The sequence below is a fragment of the Scyliorhinus canicula genome, chromosome 8, assembly GCF_902713615.1.
Source record: "Scyliorhinus canicula chromosome 8, sScyCan1.1, whole genome shotgun sequence".
NCBI lineage: Eukaryota > Metazoa > Chordata > Chondrichthyes > Carcharhiniformes > Scyliorhinidae > Scyliorhinus > Scyliorhinus canicula.
Window position 1 is genome coordinate 116,818,505 of NC_052153.1, and position 23,422 is coordinate 116,841,926.

A 23,422-nucleotide genomic window follows, 5' to 3' on the forward strand; every position below is an offset into this window, starting at 1 on the left:
AATCGGGCACGTGCGGTCGATGTGGCACCGGTCGGGGGCCATTGAAAGAGACCCCCATGACGATTCTCCAAGTGCAGCTGGCCGAGTTCCCGCCGTCGTGGTTCTCTTATGGTTCCACTCAGCGTGACAACTGCAAACTCTGACCGCGGCCGCTCTGGTGGGGGGCAGGGAATCATTCACTGGGGGAGGCTCCAGGACGGCCAGGCTATTGATCGGGGGCCACTGGTCTGCGGGCATGCGCAATTTCGGGGGGGGGGGGACTTTCTTCTTGGTGCCCATCCGCAGTCATGTCGCGCAGGGCGGCTGACACAGGCTGCCGCCGTGCACATACGAGGACCCCCGACTGGAACTGCAGGGTCCCGTATCGGAAGCCGGAACTGCGAGGAGCACTCCGGGCCCTGCTAGCCCCCTGCAAACTGGAGAATCACCCTGGACCTTCTCCAGCTAAGTCCAGAGTGATTCACGTGTGGCTTTTCGCGGGCGTGAGGGCATAGCCCCATTATTGGAGAATCCTGTCCCTTATCTCCCTCTCCCAGTGCTCTGCAGCCCTTTTGCTCCCAGTGTTTTGATTAACCCTCACTTTACCAATCACAGTGCCTGACTTAGTTGTTCCTTTTGCGGCTTTATTTTCTACCGTCCTACTCTTTGATGCACCTTGTTCTCTATGTCTTGACCTTTGGTCTTTTTCCTCCATGGCTCACTCCCTCTTGCCTCTCACTGTCCTTCCAATACTACCCCCTGCTGCACCTTGTTCCCTATGGCTTGACCTATGGTCCTTTTCCTCCATGGCTCACTCCCTCTTGCCTCTCACTGTCCTTCCGATACTAATCCCCGCCCCCCAGCTGCTCCTGAACCAGCCCCGCCTTCCGGCAGGGAGTGGCCGCTGATTGGCTGGCGGCTCCTCAGTGACGTGTTGCTCTGTTGTGGGCTGTTTGGCTGCGGGGCTGACGCTGCTGGGGAGGTGAGGGAGAGGGAGTGAGGGGGGAGGCGACGGTCCGCAAACTAACTGCTGCCCACCGCAACTGTCACTGAATGCCTGCTCCAGGCCACCGAAGCAGCTGCAATAACCACAGCATGAGCCGCCGTCACAGGCGCAGGAGTGGAGAGATCTGACTTGTTCCTGGTCTACTCCCAGCCTCTGGAATCCCGTCAGTGGCTGGGCCTAGGGAATGTGCCGCACAACCTAAAGCCTGAATCGCGGAAAAATATCGCCTTCTATTTCTGTACGTATGTCAGATAAAACACAGGCGGCCTCCTGGCTGCGGTGAGTGACAGTGTGGTTGTATTGGGAGTGGAACGGCTGGTTCATATAGGCTCATGGCTGACGTTAATTGTCGAACACGATTTCCAATAACAGCAGCTTCCAGTTTTATGCAGCCGTCTCAAGCCAGAGAAGCTCAATCAGTGGCCGTTATCCAATCGTGATAAATTAGTTTTAGAAGTTTCTTGTTGAGTCATTTTATTAGTATATAAAGAAATGGGGTTTATCTAAGATTCGGTCATGGTTATAATACTGTTTTGGCACCACACACCTTAAAATATCAAGGCCAAACTGTGATCTCTTGCTGAATCACATCTCATGAGAAAATAGTAAGAAGTCTTACAACACCAGGTTAAAGTCCAACAGGTTTGATTCAAACACGAGCTTTCGGAGCGCAGCTCCTTCCTGGAAGGAGCAGTGCTCCGAAAGCTTGTGTTTGAATCAAACCTGTTGGACTTTAACCTGGTGTTGTAAGACTTCTTACTGTGCTCACCCCAGTCCAACGCCGGCATCTCCACATCATGAGAAATTAGGAATAGGAGCAGGCCATTTGGTCCATCAAGCCTGTTCTGCCATTCAATAACATCCAGGGTTCTGATTGCGGCCGTAACTCCACTTTTCTGCCTGCCCAGCTACTGCCAACTACATCCTCTCCCCCGTCCTGCCCCCTGCGATAACCCATGACTTTCTTGTCAATCAAAAATATAATTAATTCAACCTTGAATATTTTCATTGACTTAACCGTCAATTGCAAGACAAACAACCCATTTGAGAGAAGAAATTCCTCACCTTTTGTCTTAAATGGGAGAACCCTCATTTTCAAACTGTACCCTTGTCCAGCCTCATAATTTTATGTTTCAATTAGATCACTTTAGCTCGATGGACAGAATTCAAAGAGTGGTTTAGATTAACATTTGAAGTTCAGGAATTAAAAGGATTGTTAAGTATGGTTAGTGGGAAAGATAGCCAAATATGAACATTGGAAACAAAAACCTGACATCCTTGTCATGGCAACAATTGAAGGTGAAAATTGAAGAGGACGAAGGTAAATTAGATGGCTGGATAACATTGATATGTAGACTGAGGGTGGCTTGAAGAAAGTCAGAAAAGAAACAAGATGATGCTCATGGTCCCTCTAAGACTTCAGTGAAAATGAGCAAAGATCCTCTCATATTCTATTCTCCAATGAGCATAGGTCAAAACTGCAGCCTCTCTTCATAAGGCAAGCTCTTCATCCCAGCAATACCAAGTTGTACACAGTACTCTGGGTCTGGCCTTGCCAATGCCTTGCACAGTTGTAAAAGACATCCCTATTTTTGTACCCATTTCCTTTACATTAAAGGCCAATGTTCCATTTTCCTTCCTGCACCCGCATACTGACGTTTTGTGATTCAGACAAGGACATCTGAAGCCTCCTCTACACCCATCTTTTGTTTATTTTCCCCTGCCTGAGCTGCTGAGTATTTCTAGAATTTTATGTTTTTTATTTCAGATGCGCATTATTGCATTGGCGGAGCATTTTATATGTTTTGAGAAAGCAAGTGGATATGTCAATGCTCTTAAAATGTTTAGATCAGCTTTTTATTTTAAAAAAACATTTAGCTAATTTTTTTGAAGTGACTACACTTCAAGAAATATTTCATTGTTTGTTGTGAATTATTTAGGCAAGTATTTTGGACGTGATAAGGTGCTGCATTCATGATTAGATTCCAATTGGTTATTTTTAGTGCAGTAGTAAGTATGCAGTTAGAACTCTATTCTGTTCCAGTTCGCTTGAAACTTTAATAGATGCAGCTCCAACATGGCTTCAAACAACATTCTTTGAGGCCAATTAAGACTGAAATTCTCCCCTACCTGTGTCATGGATTGTGTATTACCTCCGATCATTCTCCTTTCCATGTGCTGCACTTGTTTGAACTGTATTTTAAATGTACACTTTAATGAAGTTACCAAATGGTGTTCTCAAATTCAAGATGGTTCAGGTAATAATGACAATACTACTGTTTTGCCTCCACGACTTTTTATAGTAAGGTAAAGAGGCATCTATACAAATAGTTTTCTGCCGTCATTCTGTTTAAAATGTAGTTAACTGACCAGAGTTGCTAACTTCAGTTATTTTCAGTCCGAGTTTGATTAAGTGACTAAGTTGCTATTAGTTTTGACCTCTGCTTTTTAACACTTGAAAACATTTGTCTTTCTGACAGGCTTGGAATGCTAGAAAGCAATGCCTGGTTTTCCTACTTTTATTGCTTTTCACAGAAAAATAAACAATCTTTTGCCAGGTTGCACAGACTAGACATATTATCTATCTTGTGGCCTAATTATGATCACCAAATTGTCAAAACAGATGCTGATGTAAGAGGATTCATTTTATTGAAGTTTAGAATTAATATATTAATACAATGTTGAGAAACGGAAAATTTACTGGTGCAGTAAAGGTCGGAATTTAAACTTAGCATATAGCAAGGTTGAGAAGAATGGTTTATTCGGTGCTGATAGTAGGTGCCTAAAATAGAGAGCAGTTCTATTTTCCACCACTGACAGGTTTTGATCATTTTGGGAGAGAAATGTACATTGTGTATGTTTGAAATAATTGTAATTTAATGTAATTTTATTTTCTCATTCAGTACAAGATTTAAAAATAATCTTCGATGGAAGAAGTAGCTGTGTTAATTCTAAAGTACCCTAGAATTAGTTTTTTATTTTTGTGGTTGCCCCGGTTATTAAATTGTTAACCTGTAAATCACTGATAGCCATTGTTATAACATGTACATTTAGGATTTTTTTCATCTCTAGAAGAGATTGCTTTAAAAATTGCGGATGAAATCTAATGAGATATACATAAGTAAGAGATGCTACTTCCGTCATACAATAATAACTTATTTCTTTCATTCCTGTAAGGTAATAATACGTGCCAAGGAACTTTATAGGAGCATTATAAAATATGGCACAGAGCCACATAAGGAAATAATAGGTCATGTGACAAAAACTTTAGTTAGGAGATAGATTTTAAGAGGTATCTTAAAGGAGAAAGGCAAGAGAGAGCTGTAGGGTGGGTAGTCCAGAGATTAGGCAACTGATGTCTAGTTGCAATGGTGCAAGAATTAAAATCAGGGATACTGAAGAGGCCAGAATGAGAGCAACACAAATATCTGAGGATTGTGGAGTTAGAGGAGGTAGGGAGGGGCAAGGCCATGGAGGAATTAAAAGCAAAGATGAGAACTTTAAACTTAAGTTTTACTTGACCGGGGCACCAATTTAGGTCAGTGAGCACAGAGATGATAGGGGATCGGAACTTGCTGCAAATTAAGATAGGCGAAGCAGAATTTAGGATGACCACAAGTTTACAGAAGACACAATGTGGAAGTGGTCTCCATTAGTATAGTCATGTCCAGAGGTAGCAAGGAATAAGAGTTTCAGCAACCGAAAAGCTAAGATTGGATAAGTAGGGTGATGCTACAGAGTGATTTTACTGATTGCCCAAATATGAAGTTGGAAGCACTCCAGACAAAAGATGAAAAATTCTAGTTGAGATGTTCAATAATTGTGAAGTTTTAATAATATAAATTGAGGGGGTGAGAAAATAAATATTTTCACGAGTCAGGATGAGGTTGAAGTGTACGTGCTCTAGGTACCGATTCAAAATAAAAGGCTGAAGTTCGGACTGCTCTACCAAAAATATTGGTAGAAGCAGAATTGAAAAACAGGTGAAAAGAAAGATCTAGTGGAAACGTTCAGAGAATTAGCTTGGGTGCAGTTGACTGAATGGCCTCCTGTGCTGTGAGATTCTGGGCGCGATTTAATGGATAAGTTTCTAAGTGGTGACGAGTGGAAACTGCTGCAAGCTTCGCAACACTTGAACCATCCAGGTACCAAACATTAATTAGCCCACTTAATGAGACCCCAGGCGCTTCACGCTGCAAATGATGGTGCCGCCGGCTAATTTGCCTGGACTGTGCCTGCCAGCACCCCGCTAACAAGGGGAAGCAGTATTTAAACCGATCCTGGAGAGCAAACCCCACACAGCTCACTGCCATACCACCAAGGAGACAAGCCCCACGATTGAGCGATGCCGACCTGGCATGGACATGGTCGAGACCAGACAGGCCACCTCATTCCCCAAGGGTCTCGGAGGGCCAGCCACAAGGCAGCCACTGCCACCTGGGAGGAAGTGGTAGCAACTGTCAGCTCGGGATGTGTGACCAGGAGGGCTGGCACCCAGTGCCGTGAGATGATCAATGACCTCCACTGGGCTGCGTGAGTGGGTTAGCACTAGTGCCCTGGCATCGCCCCTGCCCCCACCACCGAGCACGCACCTGGCACCGCTCCTGCCCACCACTATACCATGCCCCAGCCCACCCATGTTTAGCACTGCTGCTCTCTCCTCCCCCATACTCCCCACCCCCCAAAGAACAAAGTGTGCGGCTAACAATGCCCCCTCTGTGTCCCCGCAGGAGAAGTGCCAGATGGGTGGCAGGGCGCCGGATATCAGAGTCCTCACCCCCTACGAGGAACCTGGAGGTTGTGGGGTGGCTGAGGACAGATCGGTCACCGACGTAGAGGTTGACGTACGGTGCAGGGGTAAGGATCCACTGTCCCCCACACAGATGACCTGTCACACGTGAGTTCTACAGTTGTGGTCAGGCTTCTGAGTCACATTCTGGTGAGCACCACAGTTTCTGACGCACATCAGGTGGAGGCAGGAACACAGATGAGATAGCAGTCAGAAGTCTGCTGGATCCCAATTAGATGCTAAGCCGCTGATGCAGTCGATAGGGTACGGTCGTGATATTCTGAGGGGGACGTCAGTGACATTCCTGCAGATCCATAGCCGATTGGAGGAGTCCCTGAGGCTACTGGCACAGGAAATAGTGCCGGCAATGCATAGCACTGAGGGCAGTACTGCCACAGTGGTGGAATCCCCTTTTTGAAAGTTTGTTCACAAGATGTGGGCGTCACTGGCTAGGCCAGCATTGTTTTCCCTTGAAAAGATGATGCTGAGCCAGCTTCTTGAACCGCTCAGTCCATCTTGTGTTGGTACACCTACAATCGGTTAGGAATGGAGTTCCAGGATTTTGACCCAAGAGTGAAGGAATGGCGACTATAGTTTCAACTTGGATGGTACATGGCTTGGAGGGAAACTTGAAGGTGGTGGTGTTCCCAAGCATCTGTTGCCCCTATCTTTCTAGGTGGTAGAGGTCGCAGGTTTTGAATGTGCTGTCGAAGGAGCTTTGGTGAGTTCCTGCAGTGCAAAATGTAAATGGTGCACACTGCTGCTGGTGTGTGTCTGTAGGGGAGCAAGTGAATAAGATGGTGAATGGGGTGCTAATCAAGGATCGAGAGCTTTGAGCTTCTTGAGTCATGTTGGATCTGCATTCAGCCAGGCAAGCGGAGATTATCCAGGCAAGTGGAGATTATTTAATCGCATTCTTGACTTGTGCTTTGCTGATGCTCTTTGGGAGGGTTTAAACTAGTTCAGAAGTGGATTGAACCTGAATTGTAGCCGCAGTACACAAGAAGTTGAGAGTAGTGAGGTCATGAGTAAGGTTTCAAAGTTGCAGGAGTGTACCGGCAGGAAGGAAGGTGGTTTAAAGTGCGTCTACTTCAATGCCAGGTGCATCCGGAATAAAGTGGGTGAGCTTCCGGCATGGGTTGGTACCTGGGACTTCGATGTTGTGGCCATTTCAGAGACACGGATAGAGCAGGGCGAGGAATGGTTGTTGCAGGTGCCGGGGTTTAGATATTTTGGTAAGCTCAGGGAAGGTGGTAAGAGAGGGGGAGGGGTGGCATTGTTAGTCAAGGACAGTATTACGGTGGCTGAGAGGACATTTGATGAGGACTCGAATACTGAGGTAGTATGGGCTGAGTTAAGAAACAGGAAAGGAGAGGTCACCGTGTTAGGGGTTTTCTATAGGCCTCCGAAAAGTTCCAGTGATGTAGAGGAAAGGATTGCAAAGATGATTCTGGATAGGAGCGAAAGTAACAGGGTAATTATTATGGGGGACTTAAACTTTCCAAATATTGACTGGAAACACTATAGTTCGAGTACTTTAGATGGGTCCGTTTTTGTCCAATGTGTGCAGGAGGGTTTCCTGACGCAGTATGTAGATAGGCTAACGAGATGCGAGGCCGTATTGGATTTGGTACTGGGTAATGAACCAGGACAGGTGTCAGATTTGGAGGTAAGTGAGCACTTTGGTGATAGCGACCACAATTCGATGGCGTTTACTTTAGTGATGGAAAGGGATACGTATATACCACAAGGCAAGAGTCATATCTGTGGGAAAGGCAATAATGATGCGATGAGGCAAGACTTGGGATGCATCGGCTGGAGAAGTAAACTGCAGGGGATGGGGATAATGGAAATATGGAGCATGTTCAAGAAACAGCTACTGCGTGTCCTTGATAAGTATGTACCTGTTAGGCAGGGAGGAAGTGGTCGAGCGAGGGAACCATGGTTTACTAAAGCAGTTGAAACACTTGTCAAGAGGAAGAAGGAGGCTTATGTGAAGATGAGACGTGATGGTTCAGTTAGGGCGCTTGAGAGTTACAAGTTAGCTAGGAAGGTTCTAAAGAGAGAGCGAAGAAGAGCCAGGAGAGGACACGAGAAGTCTTTGGCAGGTAGGATCAAGGATAACCCTAAAGCTTTCTATACATATGTCAGGAATAAAAGAATGACTAGGGTAAGAGTAGGGCCAGTCAAGGACAGTAGTGGGAAGTTGTGCGTGGAGTCCGAGGAGATAGGAGAGGTGCTAAATGAGTATTTTTCGTCTGTATTCACACAGGAAAAAGACAATGTTGTCGAGGAGAATACTGAGATACAGGCTACTAGATTAGAAGGGCTTGAGGTTCATAAGGAGGAGGTGTTAGCGATTCTGGAAGGTGTGAAAATAGATAAGTCCCCTGGGCCAGATGGGATTTATCCTAGGATTCTCTGGGAAGCTAGGGAGGAGATTGCTGAGCCTTTGGCTTTGATATTTTAAGTCATCTTTGTCTACAGGAATAGTGCCAGAAGACTGGAGGATAGCAAATGTTGTCCCCTTGTTCAAGAAGGGGAGTAGAGATAACCCCGGTAACTATAGACCAGTGAGCCGTACTTCTGTTGTGGGAAAAGTCTTGGAAAGGTTTATAAGAGATAGGATGTATAATCATCTGGAAAGGAATAATTTGATTAGAGATAGTCAACATGGTTTTGTGAAGGGTAAGTCGTGCCTCACAAGCCTTATTGAGTCCTTCGAGAAGGTGACAAACAGGTGTATGAGGGTAAAGCAGTTGATGTGGTGCATATGGATTTCAGTAAAGCGTTTGATAAGGTTTCCCACGGTAGGCTATTGCAGAAAATGCGGAGGCATGGGATTCAGGGTGATTTAGCAGTTTGGATCAGAAATTGGCTAGCTGATAGAAGACAGAGGGTGGTGGTTGAGGGGAAATGTTCAGACTGGTGTCCAGTTACTAGTGGTGTACCACAAGGATCTGTTTTGGGGCCGCTGCTGTTTGTCATTTTTATAAATGACCTGGAGGAGGGCGTAGAAGGATGGGTGAGTAAATTTGCAGATGACTAAAGTCGGTGGATTTGTGGACAGTGCAGAAGGATATTACAAGTTACAGAGGGACATAGATAAGCTGCAGAGCTGGGCTGACAGGTGGCAAATGGAGTTTAATGCAGAAAAGTGCGAGGTGATTAATTTTGGAAGGAATAACAGGAAGACAGAGTACTCGGCTAATGGTAAGATTCTTGGTAGTGTGGATGAGCGGATAGATCTCGGTGTCCATGTCCATAGATCCCTGAATGTTGCTACCCAGGTTGAGAGGGTTGTTAAGAAGGCGTACGGTGTGTTAGCTTTTATTGGTAGAGGAATTGGGTTTCGGAGCCATGAGGTCATGTTGCAGTTGTACAAAACTCTGGTGCGGCCGCATTTGGAGTATTGCGTGCAGTTCTGGTCGCCGCATCATAGGAAGGATGTGGAAGCATTGGAAAGGGTGCAGAGGAGATTTACAAGGATGTTGTCTGGTATGGAGGGAAGATCATATGAGGAAAGGCTGAAGGACTTGAGGCTGTTTTCGTTAGAGAGAAGAAGGTTAAGAGGTGACTTAATTGAGGCATACTAGATGATCAGAGGATTAGATAGGGTGGACATTGAGAGCCTTTTTCCTCGGATGGTGATGTCCAGCATGAGGGGACATAGCTTTAAATTGAGGGGAGATAGATATAGGACAGATGTCAGAGGTAGATTCTTTACTCAGAGAGTAGTAAGGACATAGAATGACCTGCCTGCAACAGTAGTGGACTCGCCAACACTAAACGCATTCAAATGGTCATTGGATAGGCATATCGATGATAAGGGAATAGTGTAGAAGGGCTTTAGAGGGGTTTCACAGGTTGGCGCAATATCGAGGGCCGAAAGGCCTGTACTGCGCTGCAATGTTCTATATTCTAATCTTTGGGAGTCAGGAGGTGAGTTACTCTCCACAGAATTTCCAGCCTCTGACCTGCTCTTAATAAGCGCATAAGAGCTAGGAGCAGGAGTAGGCCATATGGCCCCTCAAGCCTGCTCCGTCATTCAATGAGATCATGGCTGATCTTTTGTGGACTCAGCTCCACTTTCCGGCCCGAGCACCATAACCCTTAATCCCTTTATTCTTCAAAAAACTATCTATCTTTATCTTAAAAACATTTAATGAAGGAGCCTCAACTGCTTCATTGGGCAAGGAATTCCATAGATTCACAACCCTTTGGGTGAAGAAGTTCCTCCTAAACCCAGTCTTAAATCTACTTCCCCTTATTTTGAGGCTATGCCACCTAGTTCTGCTTTCACCCGCCAGTGGAAATGACCTGCCTGCATCTATCCTATCTATTCCCTTCATAATTTTATATGTTTCTATAAGATCCCCCCTCATCCTTCTAAATTCCAACGAGTACAGTCCCAGTCTACTCAACCTCTCCTCATAATCCAACCCCTTCAGCTCTGGGATTAACCTAGTGAATCTCCTCTGCACACCCTCCAGCGCCAGTACGTCCTTTCTCAGGTAAGGAGACGAAAACTGAACACAATACTCCAGGTGTGGCCTCACTAACACCGTATACAATTGCAGCATAACCTCCCTCGTCTTAAACTCCATCCCTCTAGCAATGAAGGACAAAATTCCATTTGCTTTCTTAATCACCTGTTGCACCTGTAAACCAACTTTTTGTGACACATGCACGAGCACACCCAGGTCTCTCTGCACAGCAGCATGTTTTAATATTTTATCATTTAAATAATAATTCCTTTTGCTGTTATTCCTACCAAAATGGATAACTTCACATTTGTCAACATTGTATTCCATCTGCCAGACCCGAGCCCATTCACTTAACCTATCCAAATCCCTCTGTCGACTTCTGGTATCCTCTGCACTTTTTGCTTTACCACTCATCTTAGTGTCTTCTGCAAACTTGGACACATTGCCCGTGGTCCCCCACTCCAAATCATCTTTGTAAATTGTGAACAATTGTGGGCCCAACACTGATCCCTGAGGGACACCACTTGCTACTGATTGCCAACCAGACACCCATTAATCCCCACTCTTTGCTTTCTATTAATTAACCAATCCTCTATCCGTGCTACTACTTTACCCTTAATTCCATGCATCTTTATCTTATGCAGCAACCTTTTGTGTGGCACCTTGTCAAAGGCTTTCTGGAAATCCAGATATACCACATCCATTGGCTCCCCATTATCTACCGCTCTGGTAATGTCCTCAAAAAAATTTCACTAAATTAGTTAGGCATGACCTGCCCTTTATGAACCCATGCTGCGTTTGCCCAATGGGACAATTTCCATCCAGATGCCTCGCTATTTCTTCTTTGATGATAGATTCCAGCATCTTCCCTACTACCGAAGTTAAGCTCACTGGCCTATAATTACCCGCTTTCTGCCGACCTCCTTTTTTAAACAGTGGTGTCACGTTTGCTAATTTCCAATCCACTGGGACCACCCCAGAGTCTAGTGAATTTTGGTAAATTATTACTAGTGCATTTGCAATTTCCCTGGCCATCTCTTTTATCACTCTGGGATGCATTCCATCAGGGCCAGGAGACTTGTCTACCTTTAGCCCCATTAGCTTGCCCATCACTACCTCCTTAGTGATAACAATCCTCTCAAGGTCCTCACCTGTCATAGCCTCATTTCTATCAGTCACTGGCATGTTATTTGTGTCTTCCACTGTGAAGACCGACCCAAAAAACCTGTTCAGTTCCTCAGCCATTTCCTCATCTCCCATTATTAAATCGCCCTTCTCATCCTCTAAAGGACCAATATTTACCTTAGCCACTTTTTTTTCCGTTTTATATATTTGTCAAAACCTTTAGTATCTGTTTTTATATTCTGAGCAAGTTTAGTCTCATAATCTATCTTCCTCTTCTTTATAGCTTTTTTAGTAGCTTTCTGTTGCCCCCTAAAGATTTCCCAGTCCTCTAGTCTCCCACTAATCTTTGCCACTTTGTATGCTTTTTCCTTCAATTTGATTCTCTCCCTTATTTCCTTAGATATCCACGGTCGATTTTCCCTCTTTCTACTGTCCTTCCTTTTTGTTGGTATATACCTTTGCTGAGCACTGTGAAAAATCTTGTAGCCACAGCATTTCTATGGCTGGTCCAGCTCAGTTTCTCGTTAATGTTAACTCTCCGGGGTGAGGGATTCAGCTATGGTAATGCCATTGATCAAAGGGAGGTGGTTAGATTTTCTCTTGATGGAGATGGCCATTGCCTGGCACTTGCATTATGAAAATCCAACTTATTTGTCAAAATCTGAAAATTGTTGGGACCTTGCTGCATATGGGCACAGACTGCTTCAATATCTGAGAAGTTGCGAATGGTATTGAACATTGTGCAATCAGCGCATCAGCTATATCCCCACTTTTGGCTTTATGATGGAGGGATGGTGATTGATGAAGCAGCTGAAGGTGGTTTGACCGAGGAAATTACCTTAAGGAACTCCTGCAGCAATGTCCTGGGACTGTGATGATTTCCCTTGAGAAGGTGGTTGTGAGCTGCTACATTCCACTTCAGCCCTTGTGTCGAGCTTCGTGAGTGTTATTGGAGTTGCATGCATCCGGGCAAGTGGAGAGCATTCCATCACACTCCTGGCCATGATTTTGAACCGACCATGAAGGAACAGCAATATATTTCCAAGTTAGGATGGTAAGTGACTTGGAAGGAAACATCCAGGTGGTTGTATTCCCACATGTCTGCTGACCATGTCATTTCAGTGGGAGAGAGTCAATATTTGATGAGGGTGCCAATCAAACGGGCTACCTTGTCCTGGATGATGTCGAGTTTCGTGAATGTTATTGGAGTTGCATGCTTGTGGGCAAGTGGAGAGCATTCCATCACACTCCTGGCTTGTGCCTTGGTGGTGGGCAGGCTTTGGGGCGTCAGGAGGATTTCTAGCCTCTGACCTCCTGTAGTAGCTGCAGTGAGGTGGTGGCATAGTAGTATTGTTGCTGGACTAGTAATCCAGAAACCCAGGATAATGATCTGGGGACCTGGGTTCCAATCCCGAGATGGAATTTAAGCCCAATAAAATATCTGGAATTAAGGAGTCTAATAATCATGAAATCATTGTCTATTGTCGATCACTGATGTCTTTTAGGGAAGGAAATCTGCCATCTTTTTCTGGTCTGGGCTACACATGACTCCCAACCCACAGCAATGTGGTTGACTCTTAAATGTTTTCTGAAATGACCTTTCAAGCCACTCGGTTGCATTCAACAGCTATGAAAACACAAAAAAGCAATGAAACCGGACAGACCACCTGGCATCGAACCAGGCACTAGAAACGACAACAACAAACCCAGCTCTGTAAACCCTGCAACGTCCTTCTTACTAGCATCTGGGGGTTTGTGCCAAAGTTGGGAGAGCTGTCTCACAGACTAGTTAAGCAAAAGCCTGACAGTCATACTCACAGAATCATACCTTACAGTCAATGTCCCAGATACCACTGTAAGAAGTCTTACAACACCAGGTTAAAGTCCAACAGGTTTGTTTCAAACACGAGCTTTCGGAGCACGGCTCCTTCTTCAGGTGATTCACCTGAAGAAGGAGCCGTGCTCCGAAAGCTCGTGTTTGAAACAAACCTGTTGGACTTTAACCTGGTGTTGTAAGACTTCTTACTGTGCTCACCCCAGTCCAACGCCGGCATCTCCACATCATGGCTACCCAGATACCACTGTCACCGTTCGTGGATATATCCGGTCTCACTGGCAGGACAGACCCACAGTGGTAGCGTCACAGTGATATACAGTCGGGAGAGAGCTGTCCTGGGAGTACTCAACATCGACTCTGAACCCCATGAAGTCTCATAGCTTCAGGTTAAACATGGGCAAGGAAACCTCCTGCTGATTACCATGTACCGGCCGCCATCAGCTGATGAATCAGTACTCCTCCATGTTGAACACCATTTAGAGGAAGCACCGAGGGTGCCAAGGGTTCAGAATATCCTCCCGGTGGGGGACTTCAATGTCCATTACCAAGAGTGGCTTGGTAGTACCACCACAGACGGAGCTAGTCGGATCCTAAAGGACATAGCTGCTAGACTGGACTGCAGCAGGTGGTGAGTGAACCAATGAGAGGGAAGAACACACTTGACCTCATCCTCACTAAGCTGCCACCTGCAGATGCATCTGTTCACGACCGCACATCCTTGTTATTGTGGAGATTGTGGAACAAAGTCCTGTCTTCACACTGAGGATATCCTCCATCGTGTTGTGTGGCACTACTACCGTGCTAAATGGGATAGAGTTGAACAGATCTAGCAACTCAATCCTGGGCATCCATGAAGTGCTGTGGACCTTTAGCAACAGAATTGTATTCAGCCACAATCTGCAACCTCATGGCCTGACATATTCCCCACTCTACCATTACCACCACGCCAGGGGGTCAACCCTGGTGCAATGAAGAGTGCAGGTGAGCATGCCAGGAGCAACATCAGGCATACCGAATAATTAGGTGTCAATCTGGTGAAGCTACAACACAGGGCTACTTGTGCACCAAACAGCATAAGCAGCAAGTTATAGACACAGCTAAGCGATTCCGCAACAAACGCATCACATCTATAAGCTCTGCAGTCCTACCACATCCAGCCGTAAATGGTAGTGGATAATTAAACAACGCACTGGTGGTGGAGGCTCCACAAATATCCCCATTCTGAATGATTGAGGAGCCCAGCACATATGTGCAAAAGATGAGGCTGAGGAATTCAAAACAATCTTTAGCCAGAAGTGCCGAGTGAATGATCCATTTTGGGTCTCTTCCGGAGGCGAATTTAAAAAAAGGTCGAAAGTTTCTTATTTTAAAAAATAATTTGCGGGATGTGGGTGTCGCTGGCTGGACCAGCATTTATTGCCCATCCCCAGTTGCCCTTTAGAACATTGTGGTGAGCTGCCTTCCTGAACCTCTGCAGTCCCTGAGGTGCGGATATACCCATCGTGCTGTTAGGGAGGGAATTCCAGGATTTTGACCCAGCAACAGTGAAGGAATGGTGATATATTTCGAAGTTAGGATGGTGACTGACTTGGTGGGGAACTTCCAAATGGTGGTGTTCCCAGGTACCTGCTGCTCTTGTCCTTTTAGATGTTAGTGGTCGTGGGTTTGGACAGTGCTGCCAAAGGAATCTTGGTAAGTTCCTGCATTGCATCTTGTAGATGGTATACATGGCTTCCACTGTTTGTCCGTGGTGGAGGGATTGAATGTCAAAGTAATCAGCGGGCTGCTTTTACTGGATGGTGTTGAGCTTCTTGAGAGTTGTTGGAGCTGCACCTATCCAGGCAAGTGGAGAATATTTCATCACATTCCTGATCAGTTTCTTATAGAACATAGAACAGTACAGCACAGAACAGGCCCTTCGGCCCTCAATGTTGTGCCGAGCCATGATCACCCTACTCAAACCCACGTATCCACCCTATACCCGTAACCCAACAACCCCCTCCCTTAACCTTACTTTTTTTATTAGGACACTACGGGCAATTTAGCATGGCCAATCCACCTAACCCGCACATCTTTGGACTGTGGGAGGAAACCGGAGCACCCGGAGGAAACCCACGCACACAGGGGAAGGACGTGCAGACTCCACACAGACAGTGACCCAGCCAGGAATCGAACCTGGGACCCTGGAGCTGTGAAGCATTTATGCTAACCACCATGCTACCCTGCTGCCCTCAATTATCAATGGATGTTGATAGTTGGGGATTCAGTGATGGTAATGCCATTGAATGTTTAGGGGTGGTGATTAGATCTAGTCCAAGACCGGCTATTGTCCAGGTCTTGCTGCATTTGGATATGAACTGCTTCAATCAGAGTTGTAAATGGTACTGAACAATGTGCAGTCATCTGTTATACATACAGGTGGATAAAGTGGTTAAGAAGGCCTTTATTCACCAATGCACAGAATTTAAGGGCAGGGAGCTTATGCTGAAACTGTACACAATGTTGGTTAGGCCACACCTAGAGTATTAGGTGCAGTTCTAGAATCCAAATTATAGGAGGCATGTAATAGCACTGGAAAGGTTTCAGAAGGGATTTACCAGGTGTTGCCTGGGCTGGAAAATTTTAGCTATGAAGAGAGGTTGGATAGAACATAGAACATTGTTTTCCTTGGAGCAGAGGAGACTGAGGGGGACATGATTGGGATGTCATGAGGGGCATAGATAGAGTAGATAGGAATAAACTTTCCTCTTTGGTGGAGGGATAAATGACCGGGGCAGAGATTTAAGGTGACAGGCAGGAGGTTTAAGAAGGGATGTGAGGAAAACCCTTTTCACCCAAAGGATGATGGCAGTCTGGAACTCATTGCCTGAAAGGGTGGTGGAGGCAGAGACCTTCATAACATTTAAGAAGCATTTAGATGTGCACTTGTGATGCCAACACATGCAAGGCTGTGGGGCAAGTGCTGAAAATGGTATTAGAATTCTTTGACGGTTGTTTTTGACTGGCACAGAGACGATGCGCCTTTTCTGTGCTGTCGACCTCTATGACTCCTGCTGGAGATGGTCTTTGTCTCACTTGTGTGGTGTGAATGTTACTTGCTGCTTGTTAGTCCAAGGTTGGATATTGTCCAGGTCGTGCTGCATTTGAACATGGAGTGCTTCAGTGTCTGAGGAGTAGTGTATGGTGCTGAGCATGGTGCTGTCGTCCACAAACATACCCACTTCTGACCTTCTGATGGAAGGAAGGTCATTGATGAAGCAGCATAAGATGGTTGGACCTCTGACACCCTGAGGAAGTCAGTGGTAACCCCCAGGATGATAGTTAGGGATTGAGCGATGGTAATGCCATTGAATTTCTTTTTTTTAAAATAATTTTTATTCAAATTTTTCAACAACAAATTTTCTCCCAACAGTTAAAGTAAACAAGGTGTAAAACTAAACAGAAACAGAAAGAGAAATCCCCCCAATACAGAGTAATAAATTAATAACTAATAACAATACAAAAAAGAAGAAAATAGCAAACACATCGTCGCAGAAACAAACCCCCTTAACAAACCCCGAACCCCGCCCCGGTTGCTGCTGAGACTGACCACCCTCTAACCCTCCGCCAGGAAATCGAGAAAGGGCTGCCACCGCTGGAAGAACCCTTGTACCGACTTCCTCAGGGCAAACTTTACCTTTTCCAGCCTGATGAACCCGGCCATGTCGTTGATCCAGGCCTCCGGGCTCGGGGGCTTCGCGTCCCTCCACTGTAAGAGAATCCTACGCCGGGCTACTAGAGACGCAAAGGCCAGGGTACCGGCCTCTCTTGCCTCCTGCACTCCCGGCTCCGATGCTACCCAAAGATCGCGAGCCCCCAGCCCGGCTCCACCCTGGAACCGATCACCTTGGACAAAGTCCCCGCCACCCCCTTCCAAAACCCCTCCAACCCTGGACATGCCCAAAACATGTGGGTGTGGTTCGCCGGGCCTCCCGAACACCTCCCACACCTGTCCTCTCCCCCCAAAGAACCGGCTCATCCTGGCCCCCGTCATGTGCGCCCAATGCAGCACCTTCAGCTGAATTAAGCTGAGCCGTGCGCAAGAAGAGGACATGTTCACCCTCCCCAGGGCATCCACCAACGTCCCATCGTCGATCTCTTCCCCTAGCTCCTCCTCCCACTTCGCTTTCAGCTCCTCCACCGAGGCCTCCTCCTCTTCCTGCATCATCTGATAAACTGCCGAAATCCTACCCATGTCCCCGAGAGCACCCTATCCTGCACCCCCCTTGGCGGCAGCAGCGGAAACTCCGCCACCTGACGCTTAACAAACGCCCTAATCTGCATATACCTGAAAGCATTCCCGGGGGGAGGCCCCACTTTCCCTCCAACTCTTCTAAAGTCGCAAACTTCCCATCGAGGAAAAGGTCCCCCATCCGCCTGGGACCTATGCTAACTCAAAAAACCACCATCCATTCTCCCTGGTGCAAACCGGTGATTGCCCCGTATCGGGGCCCACACTGAGGCCTTCACCTCCCCCTTGTGCCGCCTCCACTGCCCCCACATTTTGAGGGACGCCACCACTACCGGACTCGTGGAATATCTTCCCGGGGGGAGTGGAAGCGGGGCCGTCACTAATGCCTCCAAACTCGTACCCACACAGGACGCCACCTCCAGCCTCTTCCATGCGGCACCCTCCCCCTCCATCACCCACCTGCGAATCATTGCCACGTTTGCAGCCCAGTAATACCCACACAGTTTGGGCAACGCCAAACTGCCTACCTTCCTTCTTCGCTCCAGGAATACCCTCCTCACTCTCGGGGTCTTCCGCGCCCACACGAACCCCAGAATACTCTTATTCACCCTCTTGAAAAAAGCCTTCGGAATCAATATGGGGAGGCACTGGAAAAGAAACAAAAACCTCGGTAGCACCGTCATCTTAACTGACTGGGCCCTGCCCGCCAAAGAGAGTGGCAGCGCGTCCTACCTCCTGAACTCCTCCTCCATCTGTTCCACCAGCCTCGAAAAGTTTAGCCTGTGCAGGGTCCCCCAGCTCCTAGCTATCTGGACCCCAAGATATCTAAAGCTCCTCTCCGCCCTCTTCAACGGGAGCTCTCCTATCTCCCTCTCCTGGTCCCCCAGGTGCAGCACAAACAGCTCACTCTTCCCCACGTTGAGCTTGTAGCCCAAAAGGTCCCTAAACTCCCCAAGTATCTTCAACACCTCTGGCATCCCCCCGCCGGATCCACGATGTACAACAGTAAATCATCTGCGTACAGCGACAACCGGTGCTCCCCCCCACCCCCCCCCCCCCCCCCCCCCTGCACAATCCCCCTCCAGTTCTTCGAATTCCTCAGCGCCATGGCCAAGGGCTCAATCGCTAACGCGAAGAGCAGGGGAGACAAGGGGCACTCGTCCCCCGGGAAAGCCGAAAGTACTCTGACCTCCTCCCATTCGTCATCACACTCGCTACTGGGGAGCTGTACAGCAACCTCACCCAGCTGATGAATCCCTCACCAAACCCGAACCTCCTCAGCATTTCCCACAGGTAGCTCCACTCTACCCTGTCAAAAGCTTTCTCCGCATCCATTGATGCTACTATTTCCGCCTCCCCAGCCGCCGACGCCATCATCATAACATTAAGAAGCTGCCGTACATTGACATTCAGCTGCCTCCCCTTCACAAACCCCGTTTGGTTCTCACGGATAACCATCGGAATCACATCTTCCACCCTTCTGGACAGTACCTTAGCCAACAACTTTGCATCCACGTTGAGGAGCGAAATCGGCCTGTAAGACCCACACTGGAGGGGGACCTTATCCCGCTTCAGGATCAGTGAGATTATTGCTCTGGACATCGTCGGGGGCAGAGCACCCCCCCCTTCCCTCGCCTCATTCAGGGTCCTCACAAGCAGCCGGCCCAGCAGATCTGAAAACTTCTTATAAAACTCCACCGGGAACCCGTCGGGTCCCGGAGCTTTCCCTGTCTGCATGCTCCCCAGCGCCTCCATCAGCGCCTCCAACTCGATTGGGACCCCCAGACCCTCCACCCGCTCATCCTCAAATCCATTAACAAATTCAACATCACAACCACGTAGGCCCCCAAATCCGAACCTTCCAGCCCCTCCGGGAGGCCCAACATCTGCAGGTTCTTCCGATGGGAGCCGTTCTCCATCTCCTCCATCCTTGCCAGCCATTTTTTGTGAAGCGCCTCGTGCGACTCCACCTTCACTGCCAGGCCTAGGAGTTCGTCCTCGCTCTCCGAGGCCTTTTGCTGTAGCTCTCGGATCTCCGCACCCTGAGCCATCTGAGTCGCCATGAGCTTGTCCAGCGAGGCCTTAAACGGTTCCAGAATCTCAGCTTTCAGCTCTCTAAAGCAGCGATGGAGCTGCTCCTGCGCCCACTGCTGCCACGCTGTCGGTTCCCCGCCCGCCGCCATCTTGTTTTTCCTGCCTTGTACCTTTCTCTGTTCCAAAGCCGATTTTTTGACCGCTCCGCTCCTGGTCCAGTCCATCCACCGGCAGATGAGCATAGTGGATGTGTTCCCACCAGGGGGAAAGTCCAATCAGCACCGCTGCGGGCCCTTAAAAGAGCCCGAAAGTCCAAAAATAGCGGGAGCTACTGAACGTGCGGCTTAGCTCCGCATCACCGCAACCAGAAGTCCCTGCCATTGAATTTCAAGGGGCAATGGTTAGATTCTCTCTTGATGGAGATGGCCATTACCTGGCACTTGCATGGTATGCATGTAACTTGCCACTTATTAACCAAAACCTAAAAATTGTCCAGTCCTTGATTCATATGGGCATGGACTGCTTCAGCATCTGAGGAGTTGCAAATAGTGGTGAATATTTTGCACATTAACGCATCCGTGAATATCCCTACTTCTGACTCCAGAAAGGTGATAGCAAGCAGGAATTGATGCGAACTTCTTGGCACTCGGCCCAGTGAGGCCGGCAGCGCTATCCAGCGTTAATTGGTCCACTTGAGAGGCCCCATGGGCTTCTCGCCGCAAATGAAATTCTCTGCAGCAAATTCGTTGGCACCCCAATAGCCAGCCACCCGCTAACCAGGTTGAGCAGCACTTAAGCATCATTTCCTCAGTCAACTACAACCAGATCGCAACAATGGCGCCCATGCGACCGTCCCCAAGATTTGGGGATGCAGATCTGGGGAGGCTCCTAGCCACAGCGGAGGCCAAAAGGGATGTCCTGTTACCCCAGGGGTCCTGGAGGGACAGCCATAAGGCAACCAGTAATGCCTGGTGGTGACTGTGAGCGCCAGGAGTGTGGCCAGGAGGACAGGCCTCCAGTGCCCCCCCTGCCCCGAGTCCGTTCTGCCCTCTCATGAGCATCTACCCCCAACTCTCCATGCAACCCCCAACCCTCCCTCTGCCACCTCTCTCCCTTCAACCCCCCCCCCCCCCCCCACCCCCCGTTCAACCACTGTGAACCATGCGTGAGGCGAATGATGCTCTCTATGTCTCCTCAGGAAAAGCTCTCCCACAATCGCCAGGAGAGGGCCCAGACTGGCGGTGGTGTGCTGGACATAAGAATCCTCACCTCCTTTGAGGAGCAGGCCTTGGAGGTAGAGGACAGAGCGATTACCAACGCAGAGGCTGGCGGGAGGAACCATCGGGCCCCAGAGGTGAGGAACCATCGGGCCCCAACCAAAGGAGCTATCAAAAGTGAGTTGTTAATGCCTTACTGACTGACCCAGCCCTCCCACTAACCAAATGTGCATTTTCCCGTAGGTCCTCCAGCTGATGGTGCCGGCCCATCCCGGATGGCCCCCTCTCCCACCTCCCATGAGAATATAGAACAGTACAGCACAGAACAGGCCCTTCGGCCCTCGATGTTGTGCCGAGCAATGATCACCCTACTTAAACCCACGTAACCCGTATACCCGTAACCCAACAATCCCCCCCATTAACCTTACACTACGGGCAATTTAGCATGGCCAATCCACCTAACCCGCACATCTTTGGACTGTGGGAGGAAACCGGAGCACCCGGAGGAAACCCACGCACACACGGGGAGGACGTGCAGACTCCACACAGACAGTGACCCAGCCGGGAATCGAACCTGGGACCCTGGAGCTGTGAAGCATTGATGCTAACCACCATGCTACCGTGAGGCGCATGTCTCGGAGGAGTGCTCTGAAGATGTCACCATAATAGTCGGGTCACCAGCGCAGATATACGCATCGCGGTGGGAAATGTTTGTGGTCAGCATCACACAGCTGCTGATGCACATTAGGTGGAGGCAGAAACCCCCAGGCAAAACAGCAGTCGGAGGTCTGCTGGATTCCAGGACCCAGCTGGGCCCCAGCTGATGCTGAGCCTGTGGAAGAGGTCATCCGGAGCTGATGGAGACATTAGGGAGCGGCCAAGACATTCCGAGGGAGATGCCAGCGATACTACAGCAGGTCCATAGCCGCTTGGAGCAGTCCCAGAGGCTACGGGCATGGGAAATATCACGGGCAATGCATGGCACTGAGGCCAGCACTGGTAGGGTGGCAACTGCATTGGAGAGCTTGGTGCGTGGCGCCGGCACCATTAGTGGAGGTGTCGAAGGCTTCGCACACTCAGTGACAGCCATGGCTGAGGGTCTCTACAGAATGTCTGCCTTGCTGGCGGATGTCAAACCATACCAGGCTGACCTTGATGAGATTCTACGGCACCATCGGGAAAGTGGGGAGTTGTAAAACACAATAAACATCCTTGTGAACAACATTAGTGACACCTCCATAACTTTTCTTCCGCAATTCAGGCCAATCTCCGAATCCTTAGCCTTGGTTGATTGGGATTCTAGGCAATGACTCCCACATGCTACATGCCCCCCCCCCCCCCACCCACGGGAATCCAGGGGTTGTGTGAATTGCTCACTTAACCACGATTGCCAATTTCCTATTAGCAGTATCTTCAAGTGCACGGCCAGCGGCCCCGTTGGTCAGTGGGGGTTATTGGTGGGGGGTTGGGCAGATGGGGCAGGGACAAGGGTTGCCCCTGGAACGGATATACATGATCCAAGGGTTAGCATGGTGGTGCCCTGAGCAGGTTGCCCCCCCCCCCCCCCCCCCCCCCCCTCCCCCCCCCCCCCCCCCCCCCCCTCCAACAAAAGCTTTCCAAGGCGACACACCCCTGCGGAGGGTTCCCAATCCCCAACCGAGGCTCTCCCACATCTCGCCAAGCACTGGGGTGGCAAGCCCAGGGCCCATTGGTTCTTTGCCTGTGAGCAAAGATCGCTAGTCACCTCCTTGGGTCCCCGCAGAAGCTCTTCTGCCAGGTTCACGTTTTAAAATATGAGTACTAATCGGCGCCAGCATGATCACTTGCTGGGGAGGCTGATGAATGACGGGAGGCTGGGGCTTAAGTGGTGATAATTGGTTTCTCGCATCCTACGGCGAGATCCCGATTTCTCCCACGGGAGCTGCTGGTTGCATCGCCAAACTGTTTGGCGCCTGCCGCAGTTCTCGTTTTCGGCCTCGTTTCGCTTGAGCGAAAGCGCCAAGAAGCTGGAGAATCGTGTTCTATGGTGCAGGGATGGTGATTGAGGAGGCAGTTGCAGATGGTTGGGCCTAGGGCAAGTACCCTGAAGAACTCCTGCAGCAATGTCCAGGGACTGAGATGATTTTCCTTGAGAAGGTGATGGTGAGTCGTCTTATTGAACTGCTCAGTCCATCTTGTGTAAGTACACCCACAGTGTTGTTAGGAAGAGAGTCCCAGGATTTTGACTCAATAACAGTGAAGGAATAGCAATTATATTTTCAAAACAGGATATGTGTGGCTTCACAGAATTATCTGCAACAACCACACTTTCTTTTGTGCAAGGTGGAAATGCCAGTGCTGCATTTTACTGCCTTTGCTGCTGGGGCACCCGAATGCTGCCGAGTGTCCTCCGCATATGAATGGGTGCGTAAAGAGGAGAGTCTTCTCATAGAACCTGTTGAAAGTCATCATGTTTTATTTGCAGTTTCCCCATGTGGCATGTGGGAGTCATTGCCTAGAATGTCCTCCCCCACCACTGACAAAATGCCAACAGAAGTAGGAAGTGGTCCTTAATTAGTCACTGAAATAGCCAATTGGGCTCCAGTACTACTTGCTCCGCTAGCCTCCTGTGGGTCATTATTTAAAATTGACCTCTTTACCCAAATTTGGTTATCTGACCTAATACCCTTCATGTGTTGTTTTGTATTGCTCCAGTGAAACACCTTGGGACAAGGTGC

The 23,422-nt window shown here is 48.5% G+C and overlaps 1 protein-coding gene across 7 annotated transcripts in view; it reads left to right on the plus strand.

Moving 5' to 3' along the window:
* Positions 1-937: 937 nt before the first annotated feature.
* Positions 938-23,422, plus strand: part of pja2 (praja ring finger ubiquitin ligase 2) — a 104,195-nt gene continuing 81,710 nt past the window's right edge. For 3 of the 7 annotated variants that reach the window (XR_005461624.1, XM_038805128.1, XM_038805131.1), the window contains exons 1-2: positions 940-1,223; positions 20,687-20,882. Coding sequence is in view for 3 of the 7 variants with exons in the window: in XM_038805128.1 (XP_038661056.1) it covers position 20,882 (1 nt within the window). In the remaining 4 variants the exon portion in view is untranslated. Of the gene's footprint in view, positions 1,224-1,246; positions 1,265-20,686; positions 20,883-23,422 lie in introns of those variants that run through there. The other 4 variants (XM_038805133.1, XM_038805129.1, XM_038805135.1 and 1 more) reach the window with 4 other exon arrangements.